The sequence below is a fragment of the Erythranthe guttata genome, chromosome 14 (assembly GCF_056151865.1).
Source record: "Erythranthe guttata isolate IM_541 chromosome 14, IM_541, whole genome shotgun sequence".
In the NCBI taxonomy this organism is placed as follows: Eukaryota; Viridiplantae; Streptophyta; class Magnoliopsida; order Lamiales; family Phrymaceae; genus Erythranthe; species Erythranthe guttata.
The window spans coordinates 23,224,834-23,243,237 of record NC_142546.1 but is presented as its reverse complement, the minus strand read 5'-3'; the positions used below and the strand labels follow the sequence as shown (position 1 = coordinate 23,243,237).

The following is an 18,404-nucleotide window of genomic DNA, read 5'->3' as shown; positions in this document are numbered from 1 at the left end:
TTTCAAGGGTGCAAAGTGGAATTAAGCCTTCTTCTATTTATCCCAACTTATTTAGAATGTATTGAAAGTTTATTCGAGAAAATCCAGATAGATAGATGCCTATGTGTGTGTGTATATGCATGATCAGGTACTAGTGCATAGTTTATATGCAATGATCGTTTTGGTGCAGAAAATTGCAACTTAATTTGGAAGAGCTCCCACCATCTTCTCTCCATCCAGGCATGCGGACTAACTGGATATACATACTCTTTGGTTGTAAAAAGGAATGCATAGGATTGTTTGGCATCTTTCTATCTTCAAATTGGCGGTTTTAAGGTTAAAATAAAGGTGTCTGTAGGTTAATGGTGGCCTGACCGGCCCACAGAGATATATATTTAAGCCCGGCCCATGAAGATATATTTAACTATTTTGGCATGCCCAACAAGCCCAATGCCCAAATAGAATGACGTTATTAAGTTATAAAATTGTTTTAAAGTTAATATATACGTAATAAATAAATGGGCCCAACAGCCGGTCGAATAGTATAAAATGGCCTATATAAATGGGCTCATCAGCTTGGCCAAATTGTTTAAAATGGACTAAATAAATGGGCCCAAAAGCCCAGACCAAAAGTATAAAATGGGCTAAGTAATGGGCCCAACGGCTGGCGAAATAGTGTAAATTGGGCTAAATAAATGGGCCCAACAGCCCGGCAAAATAGGGCAAAATGGGCTGAATAAATGGGCCCAAGACCCGGGCAAAATAATGTAAAATGAGCTATGGGCCCAAAACTCGGTCCAATATCTCATAACGGGCCTGTGGATGGCAGGTCCAAAAAAAGGAGGCCCGGCTCATGAAATTTAATTATTGGGCCCATTATCTCAGAATGGGCCAAGACCTGACATGTCCACACAAAACAGAGGCCCAGCTCATGAAATTTAAATCCTGGGCCCATTAGCTAGTAACGGGCCTCGACATCTCGTGCCGCGACCAAAGGGCCTGGGTCTAAATTTGTTCATCAGTACTAGTGTAAATTATTTACATATGATTGAGTATGATATCCAATTCAAGGCTCTCTCTTTCTCTACACTCCCAAAATTACAGATGATAATAAAGTTTCAATGAATGAATGATGATGGATTACTAGTAAATAGAATATTAAACGGTTCATGGAGATCCAACTCTCAACGTCCCAACTGTCTAATATATTTTCATCAACAGACCACACACCCCTAAACTTTTCATACACTACGAAGAAACGAGTAGCACAAACCAACGATAAGCAATTCCAGGGAATTTTACAAACGCCCTCTTCATAAAGATCTTCTCGAAACTTCTAGTACCACGTAAATTCACTATCATCTAACATCAGCATCTTACTGCTACAAAACTAAAACATTCACTCAGGCTGACGAAAATCTCACGCCACCTGTTTAGTATCACTTGCCACGATCTCAATCATTTTTTGAGTCCATAAATAAGCACAGTTTACCAGATTAGTGTTTCTTGGAGAAACAATAAACTTCATTTTTTTGATGATAATCTCAAGCAGAAAACTATGTACTTCCCGAGGAGATGCAAAACTTCATTTTCTGATATACCCCCAAACAAAATTAAGATCTCCTCCATATATCTAAAATTTCATTTGCAAACGACTTCAGATTTTTCCACATTGATGATTTCTTTTGAGGTTCCAATTCTTTACTAGGCACTTCGTCCAACTCCCTGCATTGAAGGTAACACGAGCGCTTGAGCAAAAGATAATGTGCTGAAGCTATAGAACATACGGTAAATGATATTATACATGATACATATGCAATACATACATGCGTCTATAATAAATTAGTAAAATTTGTTCGAAACTACCCTTGATAGAGGGGATTTGTTGGCAAAAAGGAATCTTTCAGTGAAAAGCATAATGCCCTGTTTTTCAGATGACTCGATTTCCTAGCATTTCCGAGAAACAGAAAATTGTGTGGGGGATCCCACCCCCAAGTACAAAATAGGTTGCTGATATTTCCAAGGGAAACAATTGTAGGATTTGGGAGCCAAGGATTTCAGATCCACAATAACAAATTCTTTGTGCTTATTCAGATACTTCAAAGGCAATTTAAATCCTTTAGTTCAGTAACCACTTATGAGTTATTTTTGCAGTCATTTGATGGATTTGAAGTATATTACAGAATTAATAATTTTAAACCCTCAACTGCAAATGTTTCCCCTTATCCAAATCCAATTATTTCTATCCAAAGACAATCTTAGATCAAAGAAAAGAAGAGAAATTACCTTCCAGATACCTCTACTGACTCTTGTGGCTCAGACTTGGGTTGCAACCCATCAAATTTCACCTTATCTTCATGTATAGTCTCCTTTCTGATATTATTTTGAGGATCAAGGGTAAGACCGCTTTCAGGCTCATCAACTGAGTGATGAGATTCAGTTCCGACATCTTCGGATTTGACACTCTTGCAAAATAAAAGATATAAAATATTTCTGGTTAATAGATAGTATATATGAATATATATGTGTGTTGTGTCTGTGCGTTTGGAACACTATAGCAGTCCACAAGGTTACAATCTACTCGAAAAACACAATTTTTTACTGGGATATTACAGCAAAGTCACTTAGAGCTTGGAGTATCACATGCCGTACAAAAGAACCAAACTTCTCATTAGTAATTTGAGTGCATTAACCTTATAATGCTTACCACTGCTGAAAATATTTGGGTTTCATCATTTATATTAGCCTCAACTGTAACTGAAGACTGTGGCCCCTGCTCTAACTCATACGTCTTAGAACTAGGATCCGTACTTTCCAATTTTGAACTCGGACTTATAATTTCTTGCAGCTTACTTGTTCGAGAAACCTCTGCAAAGTTAGTGGACATCGCATCCTTGTTCAAGGTTTCTTTCTCCACCAAAGCATCCTCAGTACTCATGGACAACATTTTTGAATTGTATATCAGCTCCTGCAGGATCTGTCGAACATAATAGTAAGAGCCACCAACATTTTTTACAGCATCAGAAACCGTGGGGAATTTCCCAGCATTCGTTTCCATGTACCTGTAAACCAGTGTAACATAATTTTCTCAATTCACATACAAAGTATTACAAGAATGATATATAAATTTAAGCGTTTACTTCTTATATGTTATCCAATATTTGTATACTCATATTGAGGTTCTTATCAATAATTGTCTTCTCCTGAAAAAATCATACAAACTGGAGCGTCACTGTAATTTAGCCGAAACAAGTTCCCAATGGCATCTATAGAATGGAACAGACTTAACCTTCTTGCTGCTACTGTTTACCAGCAAAGAGCAATTGTACTAACTCTAAAATAGATAATCTTACACAGTCCACATACTCATGAATGACCTCAATACATCAGTAATTATGGACTGTATGTACTTAACCCATTCCCGAACGAGAACCAGATACAAAAAAATTGACTGGCAGCGAACATCAACTTTCCCCCATTCACTGGATTATATCACAACTGTTAACTATATGATATCAGGTGAGGAAAGATAAGTTATTCTATTGTTCATAATTCATATATTTCTGAATAGTTGATATGAAACTATGAAATATAATCAGATTCGATACATCAACTAAAAGCAAGGAAAATTCAGAGAATTTCATACTTGTTAAAATATTTTTCCACCATATATCTACGTTCATCCTTTGAGACTCTTCTCCGTGACTTTTTGACTTCCATAGTATTAGATGGAGCGGAAGCTGCATATGACCTTCCAGACCACTTTATATGAGACCCGTGCATAAGATTGGATGTCTCCATCAACTCTGCAACGGACCCACATCAAACATTAGTGGATATGAATTAATGGAAATATATATGCTTCCAGAAACAAATCACATGGGATTTACACAACTCTTACCTAATTAAAAAAGAAAAAGAAAATGAAAAATGTAATCCACAATCGTTTATAAATTTATATAGAATATGAACAACCGCTTATTATATCTCTAATCATACTGAGGAAGTATGAAATAGACAAAAAACCGAGACATGCTTAGAAACATTATCTCAAATGCCGTTAATTAAGTAATTAACTAAAACTAAGTCTACAAGCAATATGTTGGAGATAAATAAACATTTAGGAAAATGGCAGAGTAATTTTACCTGGATGTAGATGAGTACGTGAAGGCTTGATTACTTGGCACCATTGAAACTGGCGAGACAAGCTGATATTAGCAGGTCGAAGAACACTCCGGATGAGTCTCATCGGGCCTAACATGGATACATAAATAATTAAGAATCATTACAATGACACAAGAAAAAAAATGCATGCTATAACGGAATCGGTCAACATCTCTGATCTCAACTTGCGGGCGGAAATCTAAAGCAAATTCAACACAAGCATGAGCAAGGATGTTCAACATGAGTAGCGGCATCAGAAATACATAAATGAAACACCATGCTAACATTCTCCAATATGCTCAACCCTAATACTCAGGTAACACATAGGCCAATCATTATGTTAATTCACTAAATTTCATCATATAATAGCTGGAAAAAGCAGCACGACCCTATTAGTATCACTGTATCAGGTTCGCTCCCAGATTAGAACCGAGAAATGCACAACGAACAAGTAATTCAGCAATTTTCAAATATATTGGTAAACCTAAATTTAAGAATGCGGAAATTTAGGTGAATCGATTCAAACTACTTTCGCGACTTGAGAAAATTGGGTACAATGCGAAATACATAATGGCGCAGTAGACTCAGAGATCCTTACCAAATATCGGAGAGAAAGAGGATAAAGCTTAGACGGAAGCTTCTTTCCCAATCGCCGCCGCCACCGCCGCTGTCGCTGGTGATGGAGAAATCAACGACTCCGGTGGTCCAGTAGAGGTGATATCGTAGCGTGATTGCTACGCCCTAAGTTCTATCATTTGAATATGGTGTTTGGAGAAATCACAAAACCCTATTTGTGATTGACGATTGTGCGTACTTGCTTCTTTTTTCTGTCAATAGACTAAGCGAGAGTGAGAAATGCTACGCCGACTCGCGTTATTGTTTTTCCCGGTCTATTATTATTATTATTATTTTTTTTAATTTAAGTTCTAATAAATAATAATAATTAACATTTGTTCGTTACCATATCTGTTATATTTAGTTATATATAAAACATTAAAAATTAAAAAATCCACGAGCCCTATCATAATTTTCGAACAATTTAAGGGTTATGTAGAAATTCCAATTTCCAAATTTTAATCCGATTCCTTAAACATTGATAATTAAGTTTTAAGTTCATTAGAATTTCGATTGAATGCAGAACCAGAATTTTGCGTCCGAAAGGCCAACTTTTAAAAATTCGGACAATACTACTGTGTGTCGGAAAATTACAAAATTCCGATATAAATATTTTTTAATGAAAATTAGTGGGGGGCCATGGCCCCCCGCTGGCCGTGTATTGGCTCCACCACTTACACGTATTTATAGCGTTGTACTGTACATATACATATCTCTCCGGGGGAAACTGTCAAAAAGAAACTCCATGGAAAAAAAAACCTTAATCATCTAATTTCTATTGATCTACAACAGAAAAGATGTCCCTATACATTACATTTACAGTGTTACAAATATATTTCAGTAATCAATGCTGCAAAAATACAGTATTTCGTATTTAGTATTTACCACGGACCCGTTTGCGTCCTTCTAAGGCATTGTTTCTTCTTACTCTCGTTTTGTTGCTTCGTCGAATCATCGTCTCCATTACCTGAATAGCAATTTCAATTGAGAAAAAATACGATTTAATAGATTTCAAAGTACAAAATAAAATCAACGCAAACAAAATGCCAAGAAACAAAGCAGAAAACAAATTGTATGTACCTGTCTGCATTTGCATCAATTCAGCCTACATAATCCAAGAACAGCGAAAAAGAAAAGAAAAGTGTCACAATATAACTACAAATAAATAAACTACATTGTAATAACGAGAAAAGACATACGAAATTAGGCACCTGTCTCTTCTGTAACTCCTCGTTTTCCTCCTTCAGTTTCGCAATTTCTGCTTCCAACTCCATAGTGTATGCCTGTGTATATATCGATTTATTACACCGCCTTAGAAACTTCATTAACGGATAAAAATGATTTTATTTTACCTGCTTACGAGCACGTGATCTAGCAGCAGATTCTCTGTTCTTGATCATCCTCCTTTGCCTCCTCTCGACAACTTTCTCCAAAACAGCAGTTTTCCTACCCCTTATACCCCCGTTAAACACATAAGGCACAGGCGAAACGGAAGATGTGTTACTCTTTGTGGGCCCATCCGATGAAAGTGACGGAGATCCTGTCATAACCGTAACACCGTTATTACCTCCTAAACCAACAATCCCGACACCTCCACTCTGAACCATACTAGTATTCAACTGCGGAATTCCCATTGGAGGAGCTGTATTATATGCCAAGGTGGCAGCCTGTTTAGGAAGTAGCTGCTGCTTGTTCACCGTATGGTGTGAAGTAGAGGATCGAGCCCCGTTCACGTTTAACGGTAGATTAGCGGATTGCATAGCGATCTGATTACTAATCCCGAAATCCAATCCAGGATTGGTGACGGGGCGTGATAGCTCACTAAAGAAACCGAGACTAACACTACTACTATTATTATTATTACTATTATTAGACGGCTTGGCAGAAGCAAACTGAGTGTTGTCTTCCTTCACAACACCAGCTCTAAACAAGAACTCCTCGAGTGTGATCTCACCTAAAGTCGGCTGCCCTTGAGGAACACCGAAGCTGCCGCCAGTGGTGCCGCCTGCTACAGAATCTTTTCCGGCATTACTATTACTATTATTATAGTCCTTGGCCATATCTCGCCACACCTCATCCACCGTTTTCTGGCTAAGCGTACGAGGAAGAGTCAACGACCCTTGCCTCAGCAAATAGCCATTTCCACCGTCTCCGCCAACACCACCACCACCACCACCACCAACAACGCCGCTAGTTGATCCGAAGATCTGATTTTCCTCGGCGCTCCAAATGCTTCTCAGCAGCTCATCCATATTCATCGAGCCAAAATCCTTTGTGGTACCAGCAACCGTGGATTGGAACTCATCGAAAGTCAATGAGTAAACCGAGTGCTGACGTGTCAGGGGGTAATTCCCCCCCGGCGGATCAGTTCCGAAGTTGTTGAAGTTGAAATCACCCCCCATTTCAACCGAACTCTCCTGAGGTAAGCGTAAATCAAATCCAGACCCGTTTGTACTACAACACAGTCACCACCACCACCACAAGTTAGTTCAATTGCGAATCAAACTTTTCTTCAGTAGAAAAAAACTACCTTTACATACACACCCCCAAACACACATGTACGTATGTATATGTATATACCTTCTCGGATTTAACACGCTCACGAAATTAACCTTATACACAATAACCAGTGAAATTAAAGAACTGATCTTTCCACAAAAAGGAATTCAAATGAGGCAAAACAAAAACCCTAAGCACAATCACAAATCAAAATTGGCAACAAAAGGAAATTTCTTAATAAGCAGATAAGTACAAAGAGGAAAATTGGGAAAGAAACACAAACTGTAAAAAAACTTTTTGCCAATTTAGAATGATGTGTGGTTAAATAGTTTGCCAGTTTTCTTCGATCGTCTTTGGTTTGTTCGAAATTGTGGTGAGATTTCGCCATGTGTCCCACTTCGGAAGGGGGAAATGGGAAAGAGGGTGTTTAATAATTGTAATAAAAAAATAAATGGGAGGTGGGACCCAGTGACATAAAGCGTGGACCAACCATTATGAAAGTAGGAGGGGGGTTGGTGTGATTTCTAGCCAGTGGAGACAAGGTAAGTGGGTTGATCTGGACGGTTCACGTATGCGGGGGGATTAACGGTTAAGATTGGAGTCAAGCTTTGCCTTTTGTCGTTTTGTGGCATGGGAATTGGAGTTGTAACGTGGCGACGTAGGTGGTGTACGCTCCCCACCAGAACTTTTTTTATTTTCGGAAACACAAAAAGTAAAATTACGAAAAAAACCCTAATGTTTGGCTAATTACAACCACTCCTCAAACTATAAATCTTCTTACATGTCCATCCTTGCAGTGTTAAATTTAGTGGAATCTTCTAGATTATTTGGAATATTCTTCAGTCGTACATGTTTCATCCCATTCGAGCTCCACATTTTGAAGCAAGATGGTCATACGATGTATCTATTGGCTTATTAATATCAGATTGTGGTGCATTAGAAACTGCATTTTTGCACAAAGCAAGTACAAACTAGAGAATATATAGAAAAATAACCCTATTAAGCCTTTGCAGCAGAAAAGACAGAGAAACTAACCAGCATGTGTGACATGTCTCACCCAATTAAAGCATTGTCCCAAGATTGCTTCATTAAACCCTATTAAGCCTTTGCAGCAGAAACCAATATTATTGCATATTTTTACCAAACAATACAAATGATAATATTTAATACAAAAGGGCAGCTAAATTCCCTTTAAGCAACCACAAGCTCTCATCAAAAGTATATTCTATTGAATTCCAATCACACCGGCTCTAACAGACAACAATAAGCTTTAGTAAAGATGATACACTAAGAAATTAGAGAACAAAAAATATATATATATAAAATAACTTTCGGCACCGAATCAAATGCACAGTCTAGGAAAAATTTGTAGCTTCAATCATTTCGTCTACGCCTCCTAAAATGGCGGAGGATGAAGCTGTCGGCATAGAGAGGATAGTTTGTCCTTATCAAGCCCTTGATGCATTTCCAGTACGAGAAATCGACCAATTCCCCATCTTTACGAACTATGAATAAACATCTCGACGTTTCAAAATTAGGGTGGTAACCAATCTGCAAACCATAAACAAAAGAACCTCCACATATCAACAATTGAATTGAAACGATTAATCATAAAAAAACGTGCGATCATAGTTATGTGATATCAAGAATCTTTAATTAATCCAACAAACGGGATGGAAGTTGTAGATTGCAAGTTTTTAATTAGGCGGAAAACATAGGGAGAGGAGGAGGAATAAGTAATGTGTTTCGTTTCTATCTATGCTCCTTTGTCGTCTAAGAAGCTAATGTTGCATCAATAGGAGAGGAAATATTTGATTTCGACATGTGCTTCATAAGTTTTTTGCCACGTTGACACAAGCATAAAAGGATGTTGTTGGTGTTGCTTTATTTATTGTATGAATTATTGAATCCCATGAACATACTCGAACATAAACACTCGATTATGCTAAATCGTCATTGAACAAATAGTAGAATGAGATATTTATTGTTCACATAAATATGTTTGGCAATAAACTTTGTGGATATTTTCCAGTACTTGTTAGATAGTACTTGGATTCTCATATGCAGAAAGGCAAACCCTGGAAGTGCTATATAGAAACTCGACATTTACGAGGAGTTTAAGTATAATAATATCTTAGCTAAATATTTATACAAAAAATTAAAGGAAAAAACTCACAAGACGGGATTTTAAGCTTTTAAATAAAAGTGGGATCGAGCTCGACTTAGAGATTTTGTTGAGCTGGCTCAACTCATTTACACCACTAATTAAAACTTTCCCTTCCTAATTTTTTTCCTTGGAAAGAATACGTGAGCACATTTCATTTAGAACATAAGTGAATAAGAAAAATGAATTTTCATATCCAGGGAGAGAGAGAGAGAGAGACCGTGATGTAATCGACTCCACATCCAATCTTCTTTTCACTCTCGGGATGATAAGCCAGCAACCTGTCCAGAATAGTTCTCTCATGTTCGGGGCTCAATCGAGTACCACTTTCATATCTGCAGAACCAAATTCATAAATACTTTTCGTTAAGCATTGATTCAACCTTGATCAATCTACACTAGCATGCACACATAAGTAAAAACAATCATTGCATTTTTAGGTTCAAAATCCTAATTCAAATCATTAGGGAGACACAACCAGCATTCAAATTCATGTATCATTGCATCAACTCACTGAAGCACCAAATCTATATCATCGGGGCAACAATTTAGTACTTTTGAACCGATAAAACCTGTTTATTACATTACAAATAAAAAACTTTCTTCAGCGTTAATTTAAACTAGAAATCGCGACTTAGAGTCCCGAAGTTATACCTCATCTCCACTATCCCATCAAGATCCGTTATGGATTGTGAATTATGCATGATTTATGTTTAACTCCTATCGAGTCGAGTAATTCGGAAGTACGATTTTCAAACTATCTTAAATAATCCCTATCCAAATACTAGATTAGAGATATTACATATTACACAATACTTTACTACTTTACTTTATAACCATGAATTCCAACCAAGAAACATATCTCATATTACAGTATCATGAACAGGGCAAATGTGTAATTTAATTATATTCAGTCTAATCAATCTTATATTTAAGGACTGAATTTAAAGAGGCTTACTTTCCAGAGTGAAGAATCATTCGAACGAAGCCAACAAGGGGCACAGTATCCTCCAAAATCTGGTCCTCCCAATCGACCCACGTGTCACCATCCCCACCCTTCTTTTCACCCGAATATTCCTTCACCGTCTCTTCTTGCTCGACTGGGGCTGGCGACGACGCCAGCGGCTTCCTCAACAAATCCGCCGCGTACGGCGTCTGGCTGTTACGCGCCGCCGCCCCACCGTCGTCCGACCCGGTCTTCACTGCGCATAGTGGGGCTTTGTGAAACGGGAAGGATAGAGAAAAGGGGGACAAAATTAGGTTTTTTGAGATGGGTTTCCTGTGGAAGGAACGAATATCGGGTGAATTAGAAACACAAATTGAAGCCATTTTTTTTTTATATGTGGTGGTGTGGAATGAATTTAATTTTTTTGGTGGGTTTATACTTCAAAAAAATCACGACTAGCTATCATTGTTCTTGATTGGTTTGAAACGGAGGAAGAAGGTGGAATCTTCTTCTTCTTCTTCTTCTTCTTCACCAGAGTTGAAGAGTAGAAGATAAACCTGTGCAGGGAACTGAATGCGCAGTGAGCATAAGATACTTTCGTTTGGCGGGTGGATTTTGGATAACGGGTAATTCATCCGGGCAATTGGAAAACCCGACCCGACTCTCTAACTTAATGGACTCGAGTCTGGCCCCATTAGAGGATTTGGACCCGGCCCAGATCCAAGACCTAGCGCGTATAACATGGGCTTTGTTCAATAAATTGGATCGATTTAGACTGAATTTTGGATTATTTTAGCTTTTTATTAATTAAATAATTATTTAGTAAGTAAAATATTAGATTTTGAATTATAATCCAATTTTAATTTCAGAAAAATAATTCTGATTTTTTTTTTTCTTTCAAAATTACTATTTTAAATATTAATATTATTATATGTGTTTTATGTTACAGTTGACTAAGAAAACAAAGATTTCGAATTTCGATGATTTCAATCTCAAAGTTTCCGAGTGTAGAAAGCACATGCTAGCCGAATGCGGCGCTCGGGAGGGAGCCAAAATGACTCTGTTCAACACATTTATAGCTCAGACAGGTCCACAGGGATGCATTGATAACTCTGGCAGGCGCGTCTCGCACACACGCCGGCACAATAAATGCGCTGACACCAGCATTTAATGGTTGAATGACCGTCGATAATAGAAAAATTGGGAAAATGCCTATGGAAATGTACAAAAGGCAACTTATTAGGGGGGCACACGAGTGGCGACGACTAATTAGCTGATGATGATTACCCGAGCTATCTGGAGGAGAACAAAAAATTGGTAAGGAGGACGACGGATATGGCGGCACGTATACGCTCGCCCCGATTTTCAGGAGTCTTGGGGGTCCGGATGAGAATGTTATAGATCATACTCCCACCTGCGGAAGGTAGTTTTTTCTCATTTTTACTAAAACCGGACCATATATTCCCAAAATATATAAGAACCCACCTGCGAAACACGTATCAATCCCTACTAACTTCGACATCAGTCCGGTTTTCCTTTTCATAACAGCTCAATTACGTTCGAAAACTTCAAATTTTCACTCCCATTGTAATTACAAAGGGACCCATTCGATCGAAGTGTTTTATAAGCGGATCAATAATGTTCACAATTCAAATGTATGGACAACATTTGAACGTTGTCCGGCCTACATTATATTGAACAAAACAGTATGGACAACACATGACACAAATTGACATGTTTCGATTGAAAAAAAATCTAATGAAATATACAAAAATTATCTGGAAAATATTGTCCGGCCTACAATTAAATTGGGCTGAATCTCGATCTTGCAATGTCTAAAAACATACCGTGTTATGTTTGTTGACATCTGCACTATTTCAATAAAATTATACATACTGACTAAAAAATGTTTATTTTATTTATTTGTTTTTTGGAGACAATTAATAAGTGGAACTGCACATGGTAATGTTATTTTATTAGTACGTGCACTTATGATGCTATCAATCTTCCCATAAATAAATTGATAAAAACAAAAACCTCGCACGACAAAGCAAAAATTGAAAATTTAATTATATGAAAAAGTCAATTATATATTACTCCATTAATTAGGGTAATCACATACTTTCTTCATCTGATATTATATGTCATTTTTTTTTGGCTTTGCATAAGAAACCAATTAAATATACATACATTATAGCTAGGGGTGGGAACGAGCCGAGCTCGAGCCGAGCTCGGCTCTTTTGGCCAGCTCGAGCTCGAGCTCGAGTCCATGTTGCCGAGCTCGAGCTCGAGCTCGAGCTCATCGAGCCAATTATTTTTGGCTCGAGCTCGAGCTCGAGCCAATTTTGGCGAGCTCGAGCTCGAGCTCGAGCTTATAATTATTATTATTTTTTTTATTTTTTTTTTATTATTATTATTTAATTTTTTATTAAAATCATTTTATTTTTTATTAAAAAATATTCATAGGAAAATAAAAAAAAATTATAAAATAAATAATGAACTCTAGTTATATATATTTTTTATTTTTTCTATTATTATTATTATTATTATATTTTATATTATTATGAATTATTTAAGTAATATAGATTTGTTTCTATTTAAATACTAGATATATTTATTATTATAGACTATTTACTATATAGTTAATAATAATAATAATAATAATAATAATAATAATAATAATAATAATAATAATAATAATAATAAGAATAATATATATATATATATATATATATATATGTGTAAAAAGAAAAAAAGAAAAAAAAAAAAAAAAAAAAAATAATTAAGAAGGCAGCTCGCGAGCCGGCTCGCGAGCTGCCGAACAACTAATTTTGGGCTCGAGCTCGAGCTCGTCCGAAGCTCGAGCTCGTGAGCTCGAGCTCGAGCTCGAAAAACCCGAGCTCGAGTTCGAGCTTTTTTCGAGCCGGCTCGTCGAGTTCGCGAGCCGGCTCGGCTCGTTTACCACCCCTAATTATAGCAAAACAATACAGTAAATACTAAAACACCGTAACTAATAAAGAATAATGAAGGAAAGATGAAGAAATGCAATTAATGTTTTCTGTGAAAATTTAAAGTAACAAATAATTTGAAACAATTAGCTTTACTTTTTTCGCTTTTTTAAATGCAAATTTTAGTCAAACAACATTAATTGGTTTTAGTTACATATATTTAAGATGTAACATTAAAAAAAAGTTTATTAATTAATAATTGTACTCCATTATTACAATAGTCATTCTCGAACACTAACAAAATATACTACATTTACTATATTGTCAATCAACGAGAAGGGTATTTTAGTCACATCACATATTTTCCTAACTCAGTCAAAGAAAGTCTTGAATTTAACAGTGTTGAGATGAGGTCCAAAGCCCGGACCGGAAGTTATTACAGCCCTCGCCGACACAAAACCAAAGACCCAAGCATGCTCAAGATTCCTAACATCGTACACCAAAAAAAAAACAAGAAGAAAAAGGAAATAAAAATTAAAGATAATAAACAAACACTTAATTATTGATGATGCCAATCTCAATAAAAAAAATTACAGCTAATTCTCAGCTAATCAGACACTGTTGCCAGTTCACATCACCCCCCCCCCCCCCCCCCCCATACGTAATAACAACACATTCTTCTTCTCGATCCAACATCGAAGAAACTCCTTCCTATACAACAAACAACACACTAAAAATCAAGAAACTGTTCTTTCTCTCTCTACATCACTTTCCCCTCTCTCTCTCTCTCTATCTCTATCTCTCTGTTTCAGGTACTTTATTTCACTTCTTCTGCCTCGTAATCCTCCCCAAAGAACTTAACTTTTCAAAGAACCCGTCCAATTAATCGCCACCCACTTCCTTATTTCGTCTTGAGCGAGTTTTTGTTTTTTTTTTTTGATTTTTGTTTGGTTGAGGGTTTGATCTGAGAAGTGGAATTATTGAATTTAATGGAGGGCGGTGATGGAAGCCCGGTGAGAATGGACGGGCTGAAAATGAGGATGCAGGCTGATCGGGCCTTTAGTTTGGAGCCCGATGTGGCGGTTTCGTCGCCGGTGACTCGCCAGAAAGCCGCCGCCGCTAAACAGTTCATCGAGAATCATTACAAGAATTACTTGCAGGGTTTGCAAGATCGCAAGGAGAGGTGAATTCTTGCCCCGCTTTCATTTCTTCTTTTGACATGGGCTTTGACCCTTTTTTTTTTAATTCCCAAATTAACCCTGAAGTTGTATTGGGTTAGATTTCACTTGAACTCTTAAAGGGACTCCATTTATGTTGTTGAATGTGTTAATCAATCTGTGTAATTTAAAGGGGTTCTTTTTGAATTTTTTTTTTTTGTAGGAGGAGTGCATTGCAAAGAAGGGCACAAGAGGCGCAAGTATCGAGTGAAGACGAAGAGAAATTGTTGCGGAATTTGGAGAAAAGGGAAACCGAGTATATGAGATTGCAGAGGCATAAAGTAGGTATCGATGATTTCGAGCAATTGACTGTCATTGGCAAAGGAGCATTCGGCGAGGTAACTTTATTTTGCGTTTTATCTCAATCGAACAATCTTGATTCGCAGATTTTATTTTGGAAATTGCATTTGTTTTTCATGTTTTGATCTGCATGTTAGGATTTATAATGTTGATTTGATACGAATAAGTAGGATTTGGAAAACCGGTAACGGGTTGAGTTGCTATGAGCACTCGATGAATATTTTGATCGAAGCTAAATGTATATATCCATTTTCAAAATTTTGGATGACTTATATATAAGCTGGTGAAGCAATGCAGGTGAGGCTGTGTCGAGCTAAAAATACAGGAGAAATATATGCCATGAAAAAATTGAAAAAATTGGAGATGCTCAGCCGCGGACAGGTGAGCAAACGTAATTCAAATAAAAAAAAATAAAAAAAATTGAATATACGACACGTGTACGTATACAGATAGTCAGTGCCAAGATGCTACTTTTTAATTCGTTAATCGATTTTAATTCCTCAATAGGTTGAGCATGTACGTTCCGAGAGGAATTTGCTCGTGGAGGTTGATAGTCGGTGCATAGTGAAGCTATTTTATTCGTTCCAAGATTCCGACTTTTTATATCTTATAATGGAGTATTTACCTGGCGGCGATATTATGACTTTGTTAATGAGAGAGGATATTCTTTCCGAAGACGTTGCTCGATTTTACATTGCCGAGAGTATTCTTGCTATCCATTCCATCCACCAGCATAGTTATGTACATAGGTACACGTCATCATTTTGATATAATCTCAAACTAATTACAATGTCGATTGCAGAAGTCTTGTTTCGATAAATATCACATTTTTCTTTTCCGTTTACTTTTCCGGTAACTAGTTTTTATTTTCAATTATTTTTTCCTACTAAGGCCTTTTATGTTACTCCTAATTACGTTCATTTACATCTTCATTTTCCTCATTTCGAAATGCACGAACCAAACATAGCCTTAATGTAAAGAACAAGAAAACTAAATTGATTTAGGTGATTGGAATATTAAATGTCCGAAGTTTTTTCCTCCAATATGAATGTGTTTATTTTATTCGTTTGTGAAACATAAAATCTAATCCTAATATTCTCCATTTAGGGATATCAAACCAGACAATCTGATTTTGGACCGAAACGGGCATTTAAAGCTTTCCGACTTTGGCTTGTGTAAGCCGCTGGAAAAATATTCGTCAATTTTATTGGAAGATGATGATCTCACGAGTCAAGATCCTGTAATCGAGAGCGAAGGCAATTCCACCATAGGCACTGCTCCTTGGTTAATGGCTAAGGAGCAGTTACAACAGTGGAAAAGGAATCGTCGTGCCTTGGTATGCCATGTCACTCTTATCTTCTTTTATGTAGATTTTATTCTTTCCGGATTTTATTATTTTTATTATTTTTTTTTATTTTTGTCTAGGCATACTCGACCGTTGGAACTCTCGATTATATGGCACCAGAAGTTTTATTGAAGAAAGGATATGGAATGGAGTGTGATTGGTGGTCTTTGGGGGCTATAATGTATGAGATGCTCGTAGGGTACCCTCCCTTTTGTTCCGATGAACCTAGAATGACGTGTCGTAAGGTATATCTCTAACTTCCGTTTATTTATTCTTGATTATTGCATACGATCAAGTTTTTACATCTCCCTTTCAAACATGGAAAATTGAATCCAAGTACCCCCTTTTCCTTTGAAGCTCTTCGACTAAATCAATGCAGTAAGACGGGTGTCGGGAGTGAAATAAATTTCATATTTTTACTGTTTAATAAATTATGTTCCCTCCGTTTTTTTTGGTACCAGATAATTAATTGGAAAACGTGCTTAAAGTTCCCGGAAGAACCAAAAGTCTCCGACGAGGCCAAGGATTTGATCTGTCATTTGTTGTGTGATGTTGACAAAAGGTTGGGTACCCGAGGTGTCGAAGAAATAAAGGTATGGAATTTTTAAAACATTAATTGCTTATATATTTATGAAAATATCGTAATATTTAATATTTTATTTCCGATTTCAGGGGCATCCGTGGCTTAGAGACGTTAAATGGGACACCCTTTATGAAATGGAAGCTGCCTACAAACCGACTGTAAATAGTGATTTGGACACACAGAATTTTGAAAAGTTTGAAGAAGTGAGTACTTTAAAGTTGGATATATATCTATCAATCGTGGAGATTGCACAAACGATTTTTATTAATTTTTGTGCCTCTTTTGCCGATGTTTCTTAGGGAGAAAAGCCACCATCTGATACACCACGAGTCGGACATTGGAGGAAGGTAAAGAAATTACGTTTACGTTTTTCAGTACCGCAGTTTAAACTGTGAATTTAAAAATGAATCTTTTAATGAACGGCCGCACAAATAATTGACTTGTAAGGGTAATAATTTGGTCGTATGTATATACTATATAGTGTGTAGTCGAGAAATGACTTATGACGGTAATTACTCGGATAAATTTCTGCGTACATTTTAAATCTTTATTCTGCAGTTAAATCTGATGTTAAGATTCTTTGTGTTCGATACCATTTAATAAAATTGCGGATTTGCTCATCATTTCGGTGGCAAACATTGACGAGCAGATGTTAACATCTAAAGATGCCAACTTTATTGGATATACATTCAAGAAATCCGATCTCCTGAAATCAGCTGAGAGTGCAGGTAATGGATCGACTTTCTTACCTTGCTTTTTTAAATCCTTGTCCGTAAAATTACAAGGAACTATCTATGCTCGTAAATATTTTTCATCCTCCCATTATCAAGGTAGATAATTACGACAAATATTTCTTCATCTATGCTACCCCACTGTGACCATGCAGGCATCGATTTGAGTTCAAATGGATCTTCGAAACCTCCATCTTTAATGTCATTATTCGGTATGTTCACCTTTCTCATACGGATATATAGACTTTGATACGATTGGTGGGATTCCTCCTTAATATTCTTTCTTGTGATTCTCCGATTGCAGGGCAGATAGACCTGCAAGACGAAGTAATAGCCGAGGAAGATCCAAAACTACATATTTGACTCTTTTTTATAAGATTTTTCGATTCTTCAAAGAGGTGTTGTGTGTTATCTGCAAGAAGCGCTTGTTTCTGTACAGAACAAAAAATCTTTTTTTTTTTTGGGATAATTTACAGAACAAAAAATTCATCAGTTATGCAGATGGATAAATTTTTGGCTATGTTTTCATTGTTTGTTGTTCTCCTTTGTTCCATTATATATGAAAAGGCAATAAGTGTTTTATTTCTCATGCAAGACTTTTTTGAACTGATTTCATATTTAGTCCCCCGTTCATAAAGACACATTCGGTCCCTCGTGTTAAAAAATTCAACACTTTTAATTATTTTCATCAATTTTTCGTTAGTATCACCAGAATCAAGTATGTATCTATCACTGCCTTAAGTGACAGACTAATGGTAAATTGATGAAAATGACAAAAAATGTTAGATTATCGAAACTTGAGGAACTAAGTGTATCTTTTGTGAACACAGGAAACTAAATATAAAATTGGTACAAACTTGAAGGATGAAAACTATAATTATCTCATTTGATCCTAACGTTTGAAGTTCTACTCA

The 18,404-nt window shown here is 36.6% G+C and overlaps 4 protein-coding genes across 5 annotated transcripts; 1 reads left to right on the top strand and 3 right to left on the bottom strand.

Annotated features, from left to right (window-relative positions):
* Nucleotides 1–1,095: 1,095 nt before the first annotated feature.
* LOC105959218 (uncharacterized) lies at nucleotides 1,096–5,038 on the bottom strand. The gene is made up of 6 exons (XM_088814062.1): nucleotides 4,742–5,038; nucleotides 4,126–4,233; nucleotides 3,626–3,785; nucleotides 2,687–3,041; nucleotides 2,266–2,444; nucleotides 1,096–1,704 (listed from the first exon to the last, which is right to left on the bottom strand). Exons 2-6 carry the CDS (start codon nucleotides 4,226–4,228, stop codon nucleotides 1,593–1,595), a joined length of 909 nt encoding a protein of 302 aa, XP_088670188.1. The 5' UTR covers nucleotides 4,229–4,233; nucleotides 4,742–5,038; the 3' UTR covers nucleotides 1,096–1,592.
* Nucleotides 5,039–5,334: 296 nt separating this feature from the next.
* LOC105959217 (ABSCISIC ACID-INSENSITIVE 5-like protein 5) lies at nucleotides 5,335–7,679 on the bottom strand. Of its 2 annotated transcripts, none has more exons than XM_012983267.2 (5): nucleotides 7,592–7,679; nucleotides 6,111–7,212; nucleotides 5,970–6,041; nucleotides 5,839–5,863; nucleotides 5,335–5,725 (listed from the first exon to the last, which is right to left on the bottom strand). In XM_012983267.2, exons 2-5 carry the CDS (start codon nucleotides 7,158–7,160, stop codon nucleotides 5,640–5,642), a joined length of 1,233 nt encoding a protein of 410 aa, XP_012838721.2. In that variant the 5' UTR covers nucleotides 7,161–7,212; nucleotides 7,592–7,679; the 3' UTR covers nucleotides 5,335–5,639. The 2 variants fall into 2 exon arrangements, with proteins under 2 accessions (XP_012838721.2, XP_088670187.1); XM_088814061.1 differs by lacking the exon at nucleotides 7,592–7,679 and adding an exon at nucleotides 7,339–7,569.
* Nucleotides 7,680–8,362: 683 nt separating this feature from the next.
* LOC105959212 (protein DCL, chloroplastic) lies at nucleotides 8,363–11,138 on the bottom strand. The gene is made up of 3 exons (XM_012983262.2): nucleotides 10,379–11,138; nucleotides 9,642–9,756; nucleotides 8,363–8,808 (listed from the first exon to the last, which is right to left on the bottom strand). Exons 1-3 carry the CDS (start codon nucleotides 10,747–10,749, stop codon nucleotides 8,632–8,634), a joined length of 663 nt encoding a protein of 220 aa, XP_012838716.1. The 5' UTR covers nucleotides 10,750–11,138; the 3' UTR covers nucleotides 8,363–8,631.
* A 2,670-nt stretch (nucleotides 11,139–13,808) lies between these two features.
* LOC105959210 (Protein kinase family protein) lies at nucleotides 13,809–18,079 on the top strand. The gene is made up of 12 exons (XM_012983260.2): nucleotides 13,809–14,497; nucleotides 14,695–14,869; nucleotides 15,129–15,212; nucleotides 15,339–15,580; nucleotides 15,939–16,167; nucleotides 16,257–16,421; nucleotides 16,638–16,769; nucleotides 16,849–16,962; nucleotides 17,059–17,106; nucleotides 17,409–17,487; nucleotides 17,646–17,702; nucleotides 17,795–18,079. Exons 1-12 carry the CDS (start codon nucleotides 14,304–14,306, stop codon nucleotides 17,851–17,853), a joined length of 1,578 nt encoding a protein of 525 aa, XP_012838714.2. The 5' UTR covers nucleotides 13,809–14,303; the 3' UTR covers nucleotides 17,854–18,079.
* The last annotated feature ends 325 nt before the right edge of the window (nucleotides 18,080–18,404 follow it).

Coding starts and splice junctions, on each gene's coding strand:
- LOC105959218 (XM_088814062.1), bottom strand. CDS start 4,228: ATGAGACTCATCCGGAGTGTTCTTCGACCTGCTAATATCAGCTTGTCT. Junction 3,042..3,625: donor GTGGAAAAATATTTTAACAA/GTATGAAATTCT, acceptor ACTGGTTTACAG/GTACATGGAAACGAATGCTG. Junction 2,445..2,686: donor CCCAAATATTTTCAGCAGTG/GTAAGCATTATA, acceptor TTATTTTGCAAG/AGTGTCAAATCCGAAGATGT.
- LOC105959212 (XM_012983262.2), bottom strand. CDS start 10,749: ATGGCTTCAATTTGTGTTTCTAATTCACCCGATATTCGTTCCTTCCAC. Junction 9,757..10,378: donor ATGATTCTTCACTCTGGAAA/GTAAGCCTCTTT, acceptor TTGGTTCTGCAG/ATATGAAAGTGGTACTCGAT. Junction 8,809..9,641: donor GTGGAGTCGATTACATCACG/GTCTCTCTCTCT, acceptor TATGGTTTGCAG/ATTGGTTACCACCCTAATTT.
- LOC105959217 (XM_012983267.2), bottom strand. CDS start 7,160: ATGGGGGGTGATTTCAACTTCAACAACTTCGGAACTGATCCGCCGGGG. Junction 5,864..5,969: donor AGGAGTTACAGAAGAGACAG/GTGCCTAATTTC, acceptor TGGATTATGTAG/GCTGAATTGATGCAAATGCA. Junction 5,726..5,838: donor ATTGATGCAAATGCAGACAG/GTACATACAATT, acceptor ATTGCTATTCAG/GTAATGGAGACGATGATTCG.
- LOC105959210 (XM_012983260.2), top strand. CDS start 14,304: ATGGAGGGCGGTGATGGAAGCCCGGTGAGAATGGACGGGCTGAAAATG. Junction 14,498..14,694: donor TTGCAAGATCGCAAGGAGAG/GTGAATTCTTGC, acceptor TTTTTTTTGTAG/GAGGAGTGCATTGCAAAGAA. Junction 16,422..16,637: donor CTAGAATGACGTGTCGTAAG/GTATATCTCTAA, acceptor TTTTGGTACCAG/ATAATTAATTGGAAAACGTG.